Here is a 13,760-nt window from a genome sequence, read left to right on the forward strand (position 1 = left end):
ACACACACACACACACACACACACACACACACACACACACACACAACCTAAGGAAAAGGCAGAATAGATGAGTGTCTTAGAGATAACCCAAGAGCATATTTGAGCTCCAAGCAAATGAATTTCCAGCCACAAACATAAAGAAGTAGAAGGCACCTCTCAAAGAGGCTGGCTGGAGAAGGCACTATTTTTAGCAAGGAAAATAAAACTAGATCATGAAAAACAGTGTGTCCTAATTCACCTCAGCTCTTTAGTCCCTGCCCAGGGTCAGAGGTAAAATGATGAGTATGATTTCCCTGCTTAGGGGGCTCTTCAGGGGAACCCATATGTAAATAGGGGATTGGAAAGAATATGATAGGACCATAGAGGGAGTAATTAATTCACTCCTGATGACTAGGACTGCAAGAGTTCACTTTGAAACCCTGCAGAAGGGAGACAGGCGAAGACAACTTTGCAAAGAGCTGCACCATATGCAATTTCTAAATTCATTCCTGTCAGAGGTAGAAGGGCCAATTCCATCTGATTTAACTCAGGGTTAGTACAAAGAAGGCATAGAGATCTCTCCTTCCTAACAGCTTACATCAACTGCCAGCAAACTGCCAGTGGCCAGGCTCAGAATGAATAGGTGATCTTAGAGCTGATTAGTGATGTCTGCCCTGGCTGCAGTGTGGTTAGGAAGGAGTCTAATTTGGACCCATTGTTACTCTTCAATGAGTTTAATAAGTTGAAAGAGTTTAATAAGCCCAGGAAGATCATGTGTAGGAACAGATACAGGCACCCTGTGGCTACAGATGCTGGTCCTCAGTGTGTGCCGCGGTCTCTGTTAGCTGTTGGCGGAAGACAGAAGACAGAGGACAGAATTCAAGGAACTCTGCGAGGCTGTATTGAGAAGTGCTTCCAACGATTTTGTAAACAGTCTTTATAGGGCTGGTTGTACCTCTATTAGCTACTTGACCTACTTTTTAAAACAAACATGCATTAGCCAGCCCTCTCCCTGAGATGCACGGAGGCTGCCCCATTCCTCTGGGTTGCTTTGTTTTTATTGGATCCAAAGCTTTCCTTTAAAGCAGAGGTCACGAAGTGGGAAGAGAACTCTCTAGAAGTGCTTTGCAAATTAAATTAGAGGATGTTCTTAGGTAAAATAAAACCCAGGTCTTATGACCAAGCATAGATTGTGTTTTACAAAAGGTCAAAATCATTGCATAAAGATTGTTCCGTTTTGTTCTGTTTTACTACTAAAGGAGTTCAAAGACATGATTCTAGGTTGGCGGTGTCTCAGGGCCCACAGCTCAAGAAGAGTGAGAGAGCTTCATTAAGCCCTGCCGAGGTTTACTTTTCAATTCCGAATCTGTGTTGGGTCTCAGTGGAATTCTACAGACTGCACTGAGGATATTGAAACTTGACCCGGGAGCTTTAATAGCAGATACCAAAATGGCCTTTAGCTGTGTTTTGGCTAAAATTAGATGATTTCCCTTTTTTGAAATTTCGGCACACCCTCCCCCAAAAAACTTTAGGTCTTGTTGTAAAGGTGGAATATTAGTCAGGAATGCATAGGAAAGAGTGATGGGAATTGTCTCAAAATCTGTCTACCAGGATCTTCACGTTGGAGATTTAGAATCATAACTATTTCGTGTCCTATAGTAACCTAGATTTCTCTGTACGATTTTTAGCAATGAGCAAAAACAGGTGAGATGCCCCCTCCCACCTCACTGGTGGTTATTTGCTCTTCATTCCCTTGCCAGTCACTCATTGCAACCAGAAATGTGGATGGAAGGCGAGCTATACATTACATTTAATAAAGTAAAAAGAAGAAGTTGAATTCAATTCAGCAGAAGTTGATCATGACAAGGGCCCACCCAAGTTCTTAAAGTACTGACTCTCAAGCCTCCAGTTGGGTTCATTTTAATGCCAGGACTATTTTGAGTGCAAAGGAAAAGGAGGGGTGGATGGCTCTTCTCCAAGAACAAACATAAGACAGGTGTGATGTATTTGAGCTCCTTCTCTGAGTGACAGGAATAGCATTAATAGAGATGGTGACACGCAGAGGAAGAGATGGATTTCGACTTTAACAAAACCTTTGTTTTGGGGTACCAGGGAGATAGCTCAGTTGGTGAAACACATGCCATAAAAACATGAGGGGCACTTAGGTCAGATCCCCAGGACCCACATCAAAAGCTCAGTGGACTTCCGGTCAACCCTACCTGAATTAGTTATCTCAGGTTCTGTAAGAGAACTCATCAAAACAAAATAAAACAAAAAGATGAAGGGCAATAGAAGATACTTGATGTAGATTGCTGCCCCACCCCACAGGTTTATTTTAACCAGAAAATTATTTTTAATCTCTAGAGAAGCACAGGGAGAAGATGGACTTGGGATTTGGAGGAAAATTGTTAGAATCTCTCCGATGAATCATGTCTCATGATACGACATGAAGAGGTTGAACGATGCACAGGGCAGGCAGGAGCTTCATCAGCTTTGTTGTCTCTGGAACCCAAATGACTCTTGGGAGTTTTGACTACATGTCTGTTGGCTTTGGTAGCATGGAGGACAGGATGATAGGCCTCTTCCACAGCATGGCCTTGCTCCTGAAGTGTGCCCCTGATAGACTTCTTTTATGGAAGATAATATTTATCTGCAGTATTAAGTGAAAAAGGTTAACCCTGCCGAGTCAGGGAAGTCAACAGAAACCACAGGAAGGTCTTTCCAGCATCCTTCATTGGTTTACCCCGTGTGCACCAAGCCCAGGTCATTCTCTGCAATCTTTGAGTTGGACTTTAGCAGCAGTAGCAGAGGCAAATCAACACTCCAAAGAGGCCTGGGGCAGTCCTCCTTGATGTGGGTGGGTGGTTCAAAGCATGGCCCAGAAGGAAATATCTCAGGGCTCCTATTCCACCCTGCTGTAAATTTCCATTTCACAGGGATGAGGCAACTGCCCTGTTACTTAAATCAGGCGGAGGCAAGCCCAGGCTGCAGTGCCTGGCAGTCTGCAGGTCAGCTAAGCCCACTCTGCAGCAGGAGGCTGAGAGCTCCTAGGATGCAACCTGAAGCAAGTAGGCCAGCAGTCATCTCTCATGGTGTTGGGCATGCATCCAGGAGGAGCTATAGCGACAACATATAGCTTTCTTTTCTGCTTGCCTTTCTCCTACCCTTCCCCTAAAGAAGTCATCCACCAGGACAAACATTTAGGGCAGGGGTGGGAAAAATTGCCTTGAAACAAATCAATACCTGTACTTCCCATTTGTGGAGTAATTATTACATGATAGCCCTTGCTATGGACACGTTTGGAAGGTAGGTATATTTATCCCTGTTTCTCAGATAGAAAGCCTAGCGAGGCACAATGACTTATAAAGATTGCATAGCTAAGGGGTGTTTCTGTCCAGTTTACTGTCTGGTTCTTATTGCTATTTTAAAAGTTTGTCTAAAATAGCACAGATTAATTACATATGATAAAGACCTCCATTATGACATTTCATGTATATATTTTGTCATCAGTTCCTCCATTATCTTCTCTTTTTCTCCTCCCATTCATACTAATTCCCTTCCAAGGTCTCTCTTGTACTTCCTTTTTTGGGGTGGGTAGGATCAAATGCATTTACTCAGGGATGCTTACAGGGGCATGAATAACGGGTTTGCTGCTATTTCTTAAGATCCCCTTTGAGAATGCCATATCACTCCCATTGCTGGTATGAAAGTGGGCTGTACAGCACTAACTAGACACCTTAGTTAACCCTCATGTGAAATGGCATGGCATGCATTTTGGGGGGTATGGAAGTGGGTGGGTTTCCTCTGGTCTCTTTGGCTTCCTATGCTCTGAGATGTGTTTTCATTTCTCTGCATTTCTTATTTATGTTACCATGCTGTCAGATAATAGTATGCTGTCCCCAAACCAGACGCCATCTCTTTCTCTCTCTCTTTCTCTCTCTCGTAGGCACGGTGCTGTTGTGCCAGGCCAACCAGGAGGGATCTTCCATGTACAGTGGCCCCAGTTCACTTGTATATACTTCTGCAAGTAAGCCCACACTTGTGGCTCTTTTTGTTTTGTGATATGTATATATGAGTTCGTTCATCTCCTTGCCATGTAAGTCTCCACCTCTCCTTTCATCTCCTTCAGGGTGTCCTCTCCATCGGGTAGAGTGGAGTTTCATAAACATGCCTGTTTTTCCATTGCCTTAGTACCTAAATCCCTCTGTTTTCTCCCATTCACAGTAAGCCCACATTCCTGATATGTATTACCCATCCTTCATTAAGCTTGTCGTGACTGACTGTCATGATGGTACATGAGCATTGGTTGGTGAGGAAGGTTGTGGGAAAGGAGGCCATTGGCTGCATTAATCACAGCTCTGCAAATTAATGGTAAAGTATTTTAAATATGCAAGCCATCCAAAAGTACCCCATAGTGTAGTAGGTGTCTTGAGCTGTCCCTTTGTACATGGAAGGTTCACTGTAGGAAATATGACCAATTGATAGCTAGTTTTCAATGCTCAGAAGTCCATAGTGAAGGCAGATAAATTAAGGTTCTTCCAGTTGAACTGGATACAAATGTTCTGATAAAATTTTAAGTATGTATATAAATACACATATATGTAAATACACTTGCAGAGAGGCAGTGGCAGGAAAGGAAACATAAGCTTACAAGGAAGGCCTGGGAAGTACCCTACCTGATGTCCAGACCAGACTGGACAAATAAAGCCATACCTAGGCCCTGTGGGTCTTTTCCTTTTTCCTTTTAGTAAGTGTTCTTTATTTATTATTTAAAGCAGGCACTATATATAGTCCTGGGAGAGTCCCCTAGTTGGCAAATGTGTCCCCTTCACTATTGATGTCTGAAAGTTAGTCTGTAGGTCCTTGGGAAGGACTGGGCTTCCAAACAGGATAAAGAAGGGTAAAGTGGAAGTGGCAGCTCATGACAGTCACAAAAATGAAGGCAGAAGAGAATCCTCACTCCTGGGAAGAGACACCTCAATTCCCAAAATGAGAGAGTGGGACAAACTAGACATGTCCCCTGGGACCCACTGATAATGACAGCCCTGGGACAGACTGAGTGTATGTGGAACGGGCAGCTATTTCATGTTCAAACCCAGGTTGGAATTATTTCAATGAGGGGTGTACATTTCCATGCCCCGAGAAAAAGTCTAACCCTGATTAAAAAAAAAAAAGTTGTTCTTTCTGAATGGAAGCAAACTGTCCCTTGTGAGTCACTGTAAATGGTAGCCTTCTTCATGCCTGCTCCAGGTAGGTACTACACGGCTTGTTTTACAGAGGAAGTGGAGGGCTCCGACGACAGGGAGTTACTTACCGTCCAGGGCCTTTACAGACAGGTTTGGTTCTTCCTGTTCTCCTGCCCTTCCTGTCTCTACTCTTATCTGGAGAAGAGCTGCTGCACGGTGTTAGTGCTGGTCTACAGAACTCCCAGGACAAGTTCTCTACCTATCCATCTTACAGAACAATAAGGGTTTGAATCCATCGTGTTAATTAGTTTCACTGGGCAAACAGTTAGCGTGTTGGGCAGAGTGGCTCTGTATACCACCAGTGTGATATGTTTCCGTCGTTTTTCAGGAGTGAACCAGACACACCTCAGGAAGGCTTCGTTTGGATCTGTCTAGCAGTTCTAAAGCAAGATGGAGGCAGGTTTTATACACCAAACATAGAAACATTATACAAACGCTCTGATAAATTAATGGAGGGAAGGATGTCAGGAGTCAGCAAACAAAAGTCACAGGCCAGATCCTATCTTTCCCCATTTTATTGGGATTGTAAAACCAAACTGAGTGAAAATGTGTATTGCTGCCAGTTGTGATGGCACATGGCTTTGATCCCAGAACTAGAGAACTAGGGAGGCAGGTGAGTTTGATACCAGGCAGGCTTAGAGCTGTATAGTAAGAACCTGTCTCCAAAATAAAAGAAAGACAATGTGCATTTTATATTATTTAGATATATATTCTTCATAGGTGCCTGATATTCTAAGCCATTACACACTGCCTACAGAAACAGTGTTTAAGCACTCATGCAGAAGGTCTTTTTCAGTACTAAGACTGTATGGTGACATTACCGCCTCACGTGTACGATTGCATGAGCTTAGCTAGTTCCTATTCTAAGTCACATCACTCATCTCACCTACGTATTTTCAACTTTTTATTGTCACAGATTGGCCATGTGACCTTTAGAAATTATGATAATAGCCTTCTCCTATGCTGTTGTTCAATTATATTTTAATCTGTTGCCCCAATTGTTGAATCTTCAGGTTCATAGCAATTATTTTCAAATATATTAAAAATCAATGCCCATTTCTATAGCAGTCTTAAATGAAGCAATTAATAACTAATTTCATTTTTTTTTTATAAAAAGCACAACCTACTTTCTTCCACTAAGATTCTTCCCTGGTATTTATCTTAAGCAGTGGTATTTGGATTGGCAAGTTGGGTGAGTGTTTTGTCATAGCGAGGAACTCTACTAGTGGCGTGGAAAGGTTATTTGCGACCCTTGGGCACACTGCCCAGGCTTCCTTTCCCCTTCATTGCTTTTTGATCCAGCTGTTTGCAGAGCTGGCACCTTGGCAAGATTCATCTGGGTTTCCTCTTTCTTACCAGGTGAAAACACACTCTTTAGAGCAATGCTCTGGCTCTGCCCAAACCATCGCCAACCCATGAGGCCCCTTTCTTTCAGGCCAGGATCTCACACGGTGGAGCACACATCTAGCCTTGTCTCTGAGGGCTGATGATGCGGAGTCTTTCCTAGGAACCCTGCCTTCTTTTCTCTTACTTCTAAGTAATGTTTCAGGGAAATTGAGAATGCAAGTTTTTCTCATTTTTTACTGACAGTTGTGTTCCTGGAAAAAAAAATGTATATGGCACTTAGACTGTGAATTGTTCTTTTGTAAGCTAACCTCAGATACTGCTTGTCAGTCTGAGGGGTCTTCCCATTTTCTATTTTGTATTATACTTTTATTATTTAAACAATTTTTAAATTTAAATATACTTTACCCATGTTCTTCCCTCCTCAAGGTCCTTGTAGGCCCTCCTTGATTCCCTATCTACCCAACTTTAAGTTCTTTCTCAAAAAAATAAAATAAACAAAAACCCAATACAGCAAACTTCCCCCAAACCAAGAAGAACAACATAAATAGAAAACAAAACAAAAGAACAAAAACCACCAAACTGTAACCAAATAAAAGCACGCACACACACACACACACACACACACACACACACACACACACTAAATGAATAGATGAATATCTCTGACCGATATGTAACCCATTATATACTGGTCAGCTGCTCCTGCACATGAGGCTTCTCCTGGAGTTGTCACTCTGCTGAAGAAAACTGATTCCCCACTCCCAGAGGTATGAATGACAGTTCCATCTATAACCTTTACCCTGGGGGTTAGGTTTTCATTCATTGAGTGACTAGATTCTGTTCATTCACTTTTCATATAAAATATAATAAGATTAAACAAAGTCTGATAGGACAGACCAACAGAAGGAAAAGAGCCTAAAAGAAAGCAGAAGAATCAGAGACTCGCTCAATCACATACTCAGAGGAATCCCATAAAAACACTAAATCGGAAGCCATTAGGTCTATCTATCTTATCTATCTATCTATCTATCTATCTATCTATCTATCTATCTATCTATCTATCTATCTGTATCTCTATATATTTATAGATATATAGATATAGATATAGATATAGATATGGATATAGATTACCTTGTGCAGACTCACGCAGGCCATGTGTGTGCTACTTTAGTCTCTGTGAGTTTATATGAGCGTTGCTTGTGTTGCTTTAGAGGCCTTTGTTTCCTTAGTGCCCTCCATCCTACTCTCTGCCTCCTCCTCCATGGGGTTCCCTGAGCTCCAAGGGGAAGGATTTGATGGAGATAACCCTTTTAGTACTGAGTGTTCCAAGGTCTCTGCATAATGCCTGGATGTGGGTATCAATATTCCCAGCAACTGCAGTGGGAAGCTTCTCTGATGATGGCTGGACAAGGTACTGGCCTATGAGTATCGCAAAATATCATTAGGAGTCATTTGATCACTGTTGGTGCTGTTAAGACCAGAATTATTTAGCTTCTTATTTAGCCCTAGGTCCCTGGGCTATCTAGTCTCAGGTTCTTGTTCACCGAAGCAGTGCTGGTATGGGTTCCATTTAATGACGTGGCCTTATTGATGACTCCTACAATCCGCTCAGCACCGCTGCTCTAGCACATCTTCCAGATGGTATACCACATTAAATCAAAGCATCTGAGACTGGCTGAGCCTTTATGATTGCTTTTGGTAGCATACAGAGTATCCTTCTGTACCAAATACACTGGAACATAGGGGCAGAGGTTCTTTGTAGGCACCAGACTGACATTTCCATGTTCCGTGAGTTGTGTAGATGCTGTCTTGAGCAACGGAGCCTTGCTGTCAGTTTGTGGAGAGCAACCTATATATAGTCATGGAAACAGCCAGGGGTGTTTGAGGTCCCAAGGGTCCCCATTGACCAAAAATTCAATTAGAAATAATCCAATGTGACTACTAGAAACTTCTTTGGTAACAAAAGATGGACAGTTGTGGCTCTGTATCTCCCATCATTTGGTGATTTCATTTAGATTGTCTTCATAAATGCATATATTTTAGGAAGTTTTGCTGTATTTTCAATACTACCGCTTAAATTCCCCTTAGTTTTACCTGTCTCTTCTGTATTACCTCTCACAACCTTCTCTGCCCCCGCCCCACCCCAGCCCCTGCCCTCGTCCATCCATAATTATCTATTCTATTCCTTTTCCAAGGAGATCTATCTGCTCCCTCTAGTTCCTTATCCTATGTTCTTCTACAGACTGTGGCTTTAATTTAATTATGTTTAATTGATTTAACATATTACCCACATAAAGGCAAATACATACCATATTTGTCTTTCTGGTCTAGGATACCTCACTCAGGATGACTTTTTTTCTAGTTTCATCCATTAGCCTTCATATTATTTTTTTAAGGACTGACTAATACTCCATTGTATAAATTTATCACATTTTCTTCATCTGCTCTTATGTTGAGGGACATCTAGGTTGTTTCCAGGTCCTGGCTGTTGTGAACAGAGCAGCACTGATTATGATTGAGCAAGTGTCTTTGTGGTAGGTTGAGGCATCCTTTGGGGATATGCTACAGAGTGGTATAGCTGTATCTTGAGGTCGATTGATTCCCATCCTCCTGAGAAACTGCCTCTGTAGTGACTATATGAGTTTTCACTCCCACCAGCAATGAGTGAGTGTTTATTCTACATCCTCACCAGTGTGAGCTGCCATTTGTTTTGACTATCTTGACCACTCTGACAGAAGATGAAATCTCAAAGTAGTTTTGTTTTACATTTCTTTGATGGCTAACGATATTGAGCATTTCTTTAAGTGTTTCTCAGATCATACAATTTCAAGTATACTACAGAGCTATAGTAATAAAAACAACATAGTGATGGTGCAAGAACAGACAGTTGTTGATCATTGTAATCAAACTGAAATCCCAGACATATATTCACACACCTTTAGACACCTGATTTTTCTAAAGAGGCCATAAATACAACTGGAAAAAAAAAAGGATAACATCTTCAACCTTCAACAACTGGTCCTGGTCAAACTGAGTATCATCATAGAGAAGATTACAAATAGATCCATACTTATCACCCTGAACAAACTGAAGTCCAAATAGATCAAAGACCTCAATAAAACCAGACAAACTGAACCTGATAGAAGAGAAAGTAGGGGATAGACTTGAACATGCTGGCACAGGAAAAGACTTTCTGAATAAAACACTGATAGCGCAGGCACTAAGAACAACAATCAATAAATGGGACCTTATGAAATTGAGGAAGCTTCTTCATGTCAAGGGGCACCATTATTTGGGCAAAGGGGCAGCCTATAGAATGGGAAAATATTTCTACCAATGACACATCTGATAGAGGGTTAATATCAAAAATATATAACTCAAGAAACTAGATATCAAGCAAACAAAAATCCCAATTAAAAAGGGGGTATAAATCTTCAGACTTCTCAAAAGAGTTTCTCTCCATTTTTAAATTAGCCTTAAATGTTTTCAAATTAAATTGTCCATATTCTTAGCCAATAGATAATCATCTGTCAATAACAGCCTTACATGCAGTAGGGGAGACAGCTTTTGAGGGAATCCTGCTGGATGAGTCTGTAATGAAAATAATTCCAACTGAAGTCATCTGCTTTTTAAGAGGCACTTTTGCATAATGTTTCCTCTTCTAAGTAAATCTCCCCGATGGAACCCAGGCTATTAACAGCGTTAAGGGGGAAATCTTTCACTTGGGACTGCCTGTCAGTACAACCCAGTCGCTTTGACCCCACACTTCATGCTGACTGCAAAGAGTCAGAGACATTGTAGAGGCTTCCCTATGCCCACAATAAACCACATTCAGAAAACAGATACACTTTATACATTCTATACCAAAATTAAAGTCAGAGCAAAAAATCAAGAATTTAGGCAGGATTTGTTCCTACAGATGTAACATATTTACTAGAATGCTGTTAGACATGTTTGTGAGGCATGAGATCCTTTCAGAAAAGTTTTGAGTTGGGCAGGGCCAGGCTGGTGACCAACTTGATACCTACCCCATCTCGACATGATGCTTGTTAACACCAGGTTCAGCTTTCAGGCAGAAGAGAAAGGGCAGATAGCTTCAAGTGCTAGAGACAAAAGCGATGCTATAGGGAAGGCAAACACTGCTTCGACAAAGGGGGAAACCCACTCATGATTTGGGTGAGCAAGTGGAGTCATGTCTCTTGGTTGACTCTTTTGTATATGACAGTAAATGCTATCAGCTTTGTTTGCTTGTAAGTCTATGAATAGATTTTCTTTTTAAAAACTGAAATTTTACATGTGGAAGCAAACCCACATATGTTTGGAACAACGTCCCTCTACAAACCTGGAGAGTATCTATGGATCATCCTTTTTTCCTCCCAAGTAATGTGAAGACTATACTCTGCAACAGGCAAGGAAAGTTGTCCTGTGGTTTCATGTAGAGACAAGTACTCATAATCACACTATATCATCACATATGGGTTTATTTGACATTCTGTGACCATCACCCCTGAAGCCTCTTTGACATCGCCAAGCTGTTTCAGGGAGACCATCACTCAGATCCTGACACACGAAGCCACATTTTCCTCATCCCCCACCAAGATTGTGGTAGACATATAGCAGCCTTGCACAAGCATTACACACACTTCAGAGTCCTCATCTGTAGCCCCAGTCATGGAATTCTGAGCCCATCTCAACAGGCTCCTCTGCAATGACATACGTTGGGGCTTATCAGTGTTGCAAACAATACAGGTGGAAGAAAGCATCTCTCTTTGTTCTCTTTTGCATGAATTTTTTCCTCATTACATACACCGTCTTTTACACATTTACTTGCCAACTTTACTTAACCTTTTATGAATTCCAATTATTTTCATTGTTCATTACTGCAGTTTGTGCAAGCATTGATATTGATTGTATAGTTATTTTTCATGTTACTCACATGCTATTACACATTTTTTAATTGTATAGAAAGATATATCTGTCTTTTTTCATGTTGTCAGATTTAAATTTCATTGTAAATTTTTAAAATCTCTATGAGGAAGCCCTTAGTGTAATACCATAGCAAATACCATAGAGTGGGCAGCCCAGACAGCAGATTATTCTCTCATATTCAGGAAGGTGACATCTAAAATCAAGGTGCTGTCATGGTTGGCTTCTGAGAATGACTCTTGCCCTAGTTTTCAGATGGCCACCTTCTTACACCCTCATGTGGCAAAGCGAGTAAGTAGGAGCTAGCACGTGGGTCTTTTTCTAACCAATCCTTTCCTGGGGGCCCCTTCACCCAAACTTAACCACTTCTCCAAAACCCCTTCTCCAAACATTCCCTGAACATCAGGACTTCAGCAATGGGCTCTGGAGCAGAAGGAGGTGTTTCAGTGGGCAGTAAGCCCCTGAACAGAGAAGCACCCCAGCTGAAGAGCATTGCAGATGCATGCTTCTGCAGAAATGTCTGTGTAGCTTCATCTGTTGCCAATACATACATGGATGCTTTCATCATTCTAAGGGGAGCACAGCTGATCCTTCCAGCCATGAGGGACAAACAGTGAAGATAAACATTAAGGAGGCAGTTTTACCTGTAGTTCTATTCCATAGACAACTAAGCAATTAGATGCAGATATCCAGACTCCTCCATGTTATCAAACTGTAGAACATTGCCTACTTTATTCAGTTCTATGAATCTCAAGGGCAAGTGGTCATGGAATGCCTTTAATTAATATATTGACCTCCGGTTTTTTGGAAGTGACTGCGTACACCCCTAAAACAATAAATTACCTGGCAGAAGCAAACACCAATCAAAGCTGCCCCAACTGTAGTCTCAAACCACGGGTGGAGCTGCTGTCGCTTTCTGTAACTAAAGTGAAGACAAAAAAGAACTCCTAGCTGCTTCTCTCTCCTCAGTACAGAAAGAATCAACAGACTCTGCTCAGTTCAGATAGAGCACATGAGTGTCACCGTGTTCCTGACATATCGGTTGACAGAACTGGCTTTCTCTCTTTTTGTTGGTGCTGGAGAGCTTTCTGGTTGCCTCTGAGATGGTTTCCCATAACATTTCTGGAGGAGCTGCATAAGATCAGTGAGTGGGAGCCTAGGCAGTTTGGATGTTCACCTTACTAGACCTGGATGGAGGTGGGAGGTCCTTGGACTTCCCACAGGGCAGGGAACCCTGATTGCTCTTTGGGCTGACAAGGGAGGGGGACTTGATTGGGGGAGGGGGAGGGAAATGGGAGGCGGTGGTGGGGAAGAGACAGAAATCATAAATAAATAAATAAATAAATAAATAAATAAATAAATAAATAAATAAATGATCAGTGAGAACCAGGATAAGGAAGGGAAGCGTGCAAACCTCAGACAAAATGGAAAGAGCCCCTAGCCAAAGAGGATGAAATGAATGGATAGTGCTTTAATATAGTACTGTTACATTTGAAGATGAGAGGGAAAGAGCCAGGGACAAGGAATATTGAAATTTGCTGCAAGAAGGGCATTCGCTTTTTCTTCTGCCACCTGAGTCCAGTGTAACACCTCAGCATGGTGTGTTCTCATGGACGTTTTATTTGTTCACTATGGTTACTTTTTCAGAAAATTGATTTTAAAGCAATCGATTACTGAATTTAGGGAGGGGGTGTCCCTCCTAACTTCTTGTTTTCCCCCAGAGTAACAGTCCTAGTTGGCTCTACCTACTGCTAGGTCTGAAGCAGTGAGAAGAGGCTATTTATTTACTGTATTTCAGGTCAATGCTAAACCCTTTTTATGATCTTTCTCCTACAATTCTCAGAAAAATACTACAATTATTATAATACCATCTTATCTCACCAGGAAATTTAGATTCGAATGGATTAAGGAAACTGTCACGACATTTGCAGGGTTTTTGTTTTTTTTCTCATGTTCTGACTCCCAGTGTCTTTCTTGCTAACTACCCTTTTAAACTTGATCCCTAGAGGATGGAAACAATCTCGCATTGGGCTCCTAAGCATAGCAGATCAGGGAATGTTCTCTGGACCCCTAGGCAAGCTGGCTAGCATTTCTCCTTGGACCACAATCCTCTTTCTCATGCTCATTCCATGATTTAGGGAAGCAGCTTGGTCACTCACAGCACTGCTCTCCAGAAGCCCAGCCAGGGCCACCCTGCCAACCTCTGTGTTCTTCCAGCTTTGGACAGGAGCTGGACCACTCTACGGACCACCAGTGAATCTA

The 13,760-nt window shown here is 41.9% G+C and overlaps 1 protein-coding gene across 15 annotated transcripts in view; it reads left to right on the plus strand.

Annotated features, from left to right (window-relative positions):
- The window catches only part of Rbfox1 (RNA binding fox-1 homolog 1), a 1,689,477-nt gene that overhangs the window by 1,602,852 nt on the left and 72,865 nt on the right, over positions 1-13,760 (plus strand). For all 15 annotated transcript variants that reach the window (XM_026780390.1, XM_026780381.1, XM_026780380.1 and 12 more), the window contains one exon: positions 3,926-4,006. In XM_026780390.1, the coding sequence (XP_026636191.1) occupies positions 3,926-4,006 (81 nt within the window). The remainder of the gene's footprint in view (positions 1-3,925; positions 4,007-13,760) is intronic.

The sequence above is a fragment of the Microtus ochrogaster genome, chromosome 7 (assembly GCF_000317375.1).
Source record: "Microtus ochrogaster isolate Prairie Vole_2 chromosome 7, MicOch1.0, whole genome shotgun sequence".
NCBI classification, from domain to species: domain Eukaryota; kingdom Metazoa; phylum Chordata; class Mammalia; order Rodentia; family Cricetidae; genus Microtus; species Microtus ochrogaster.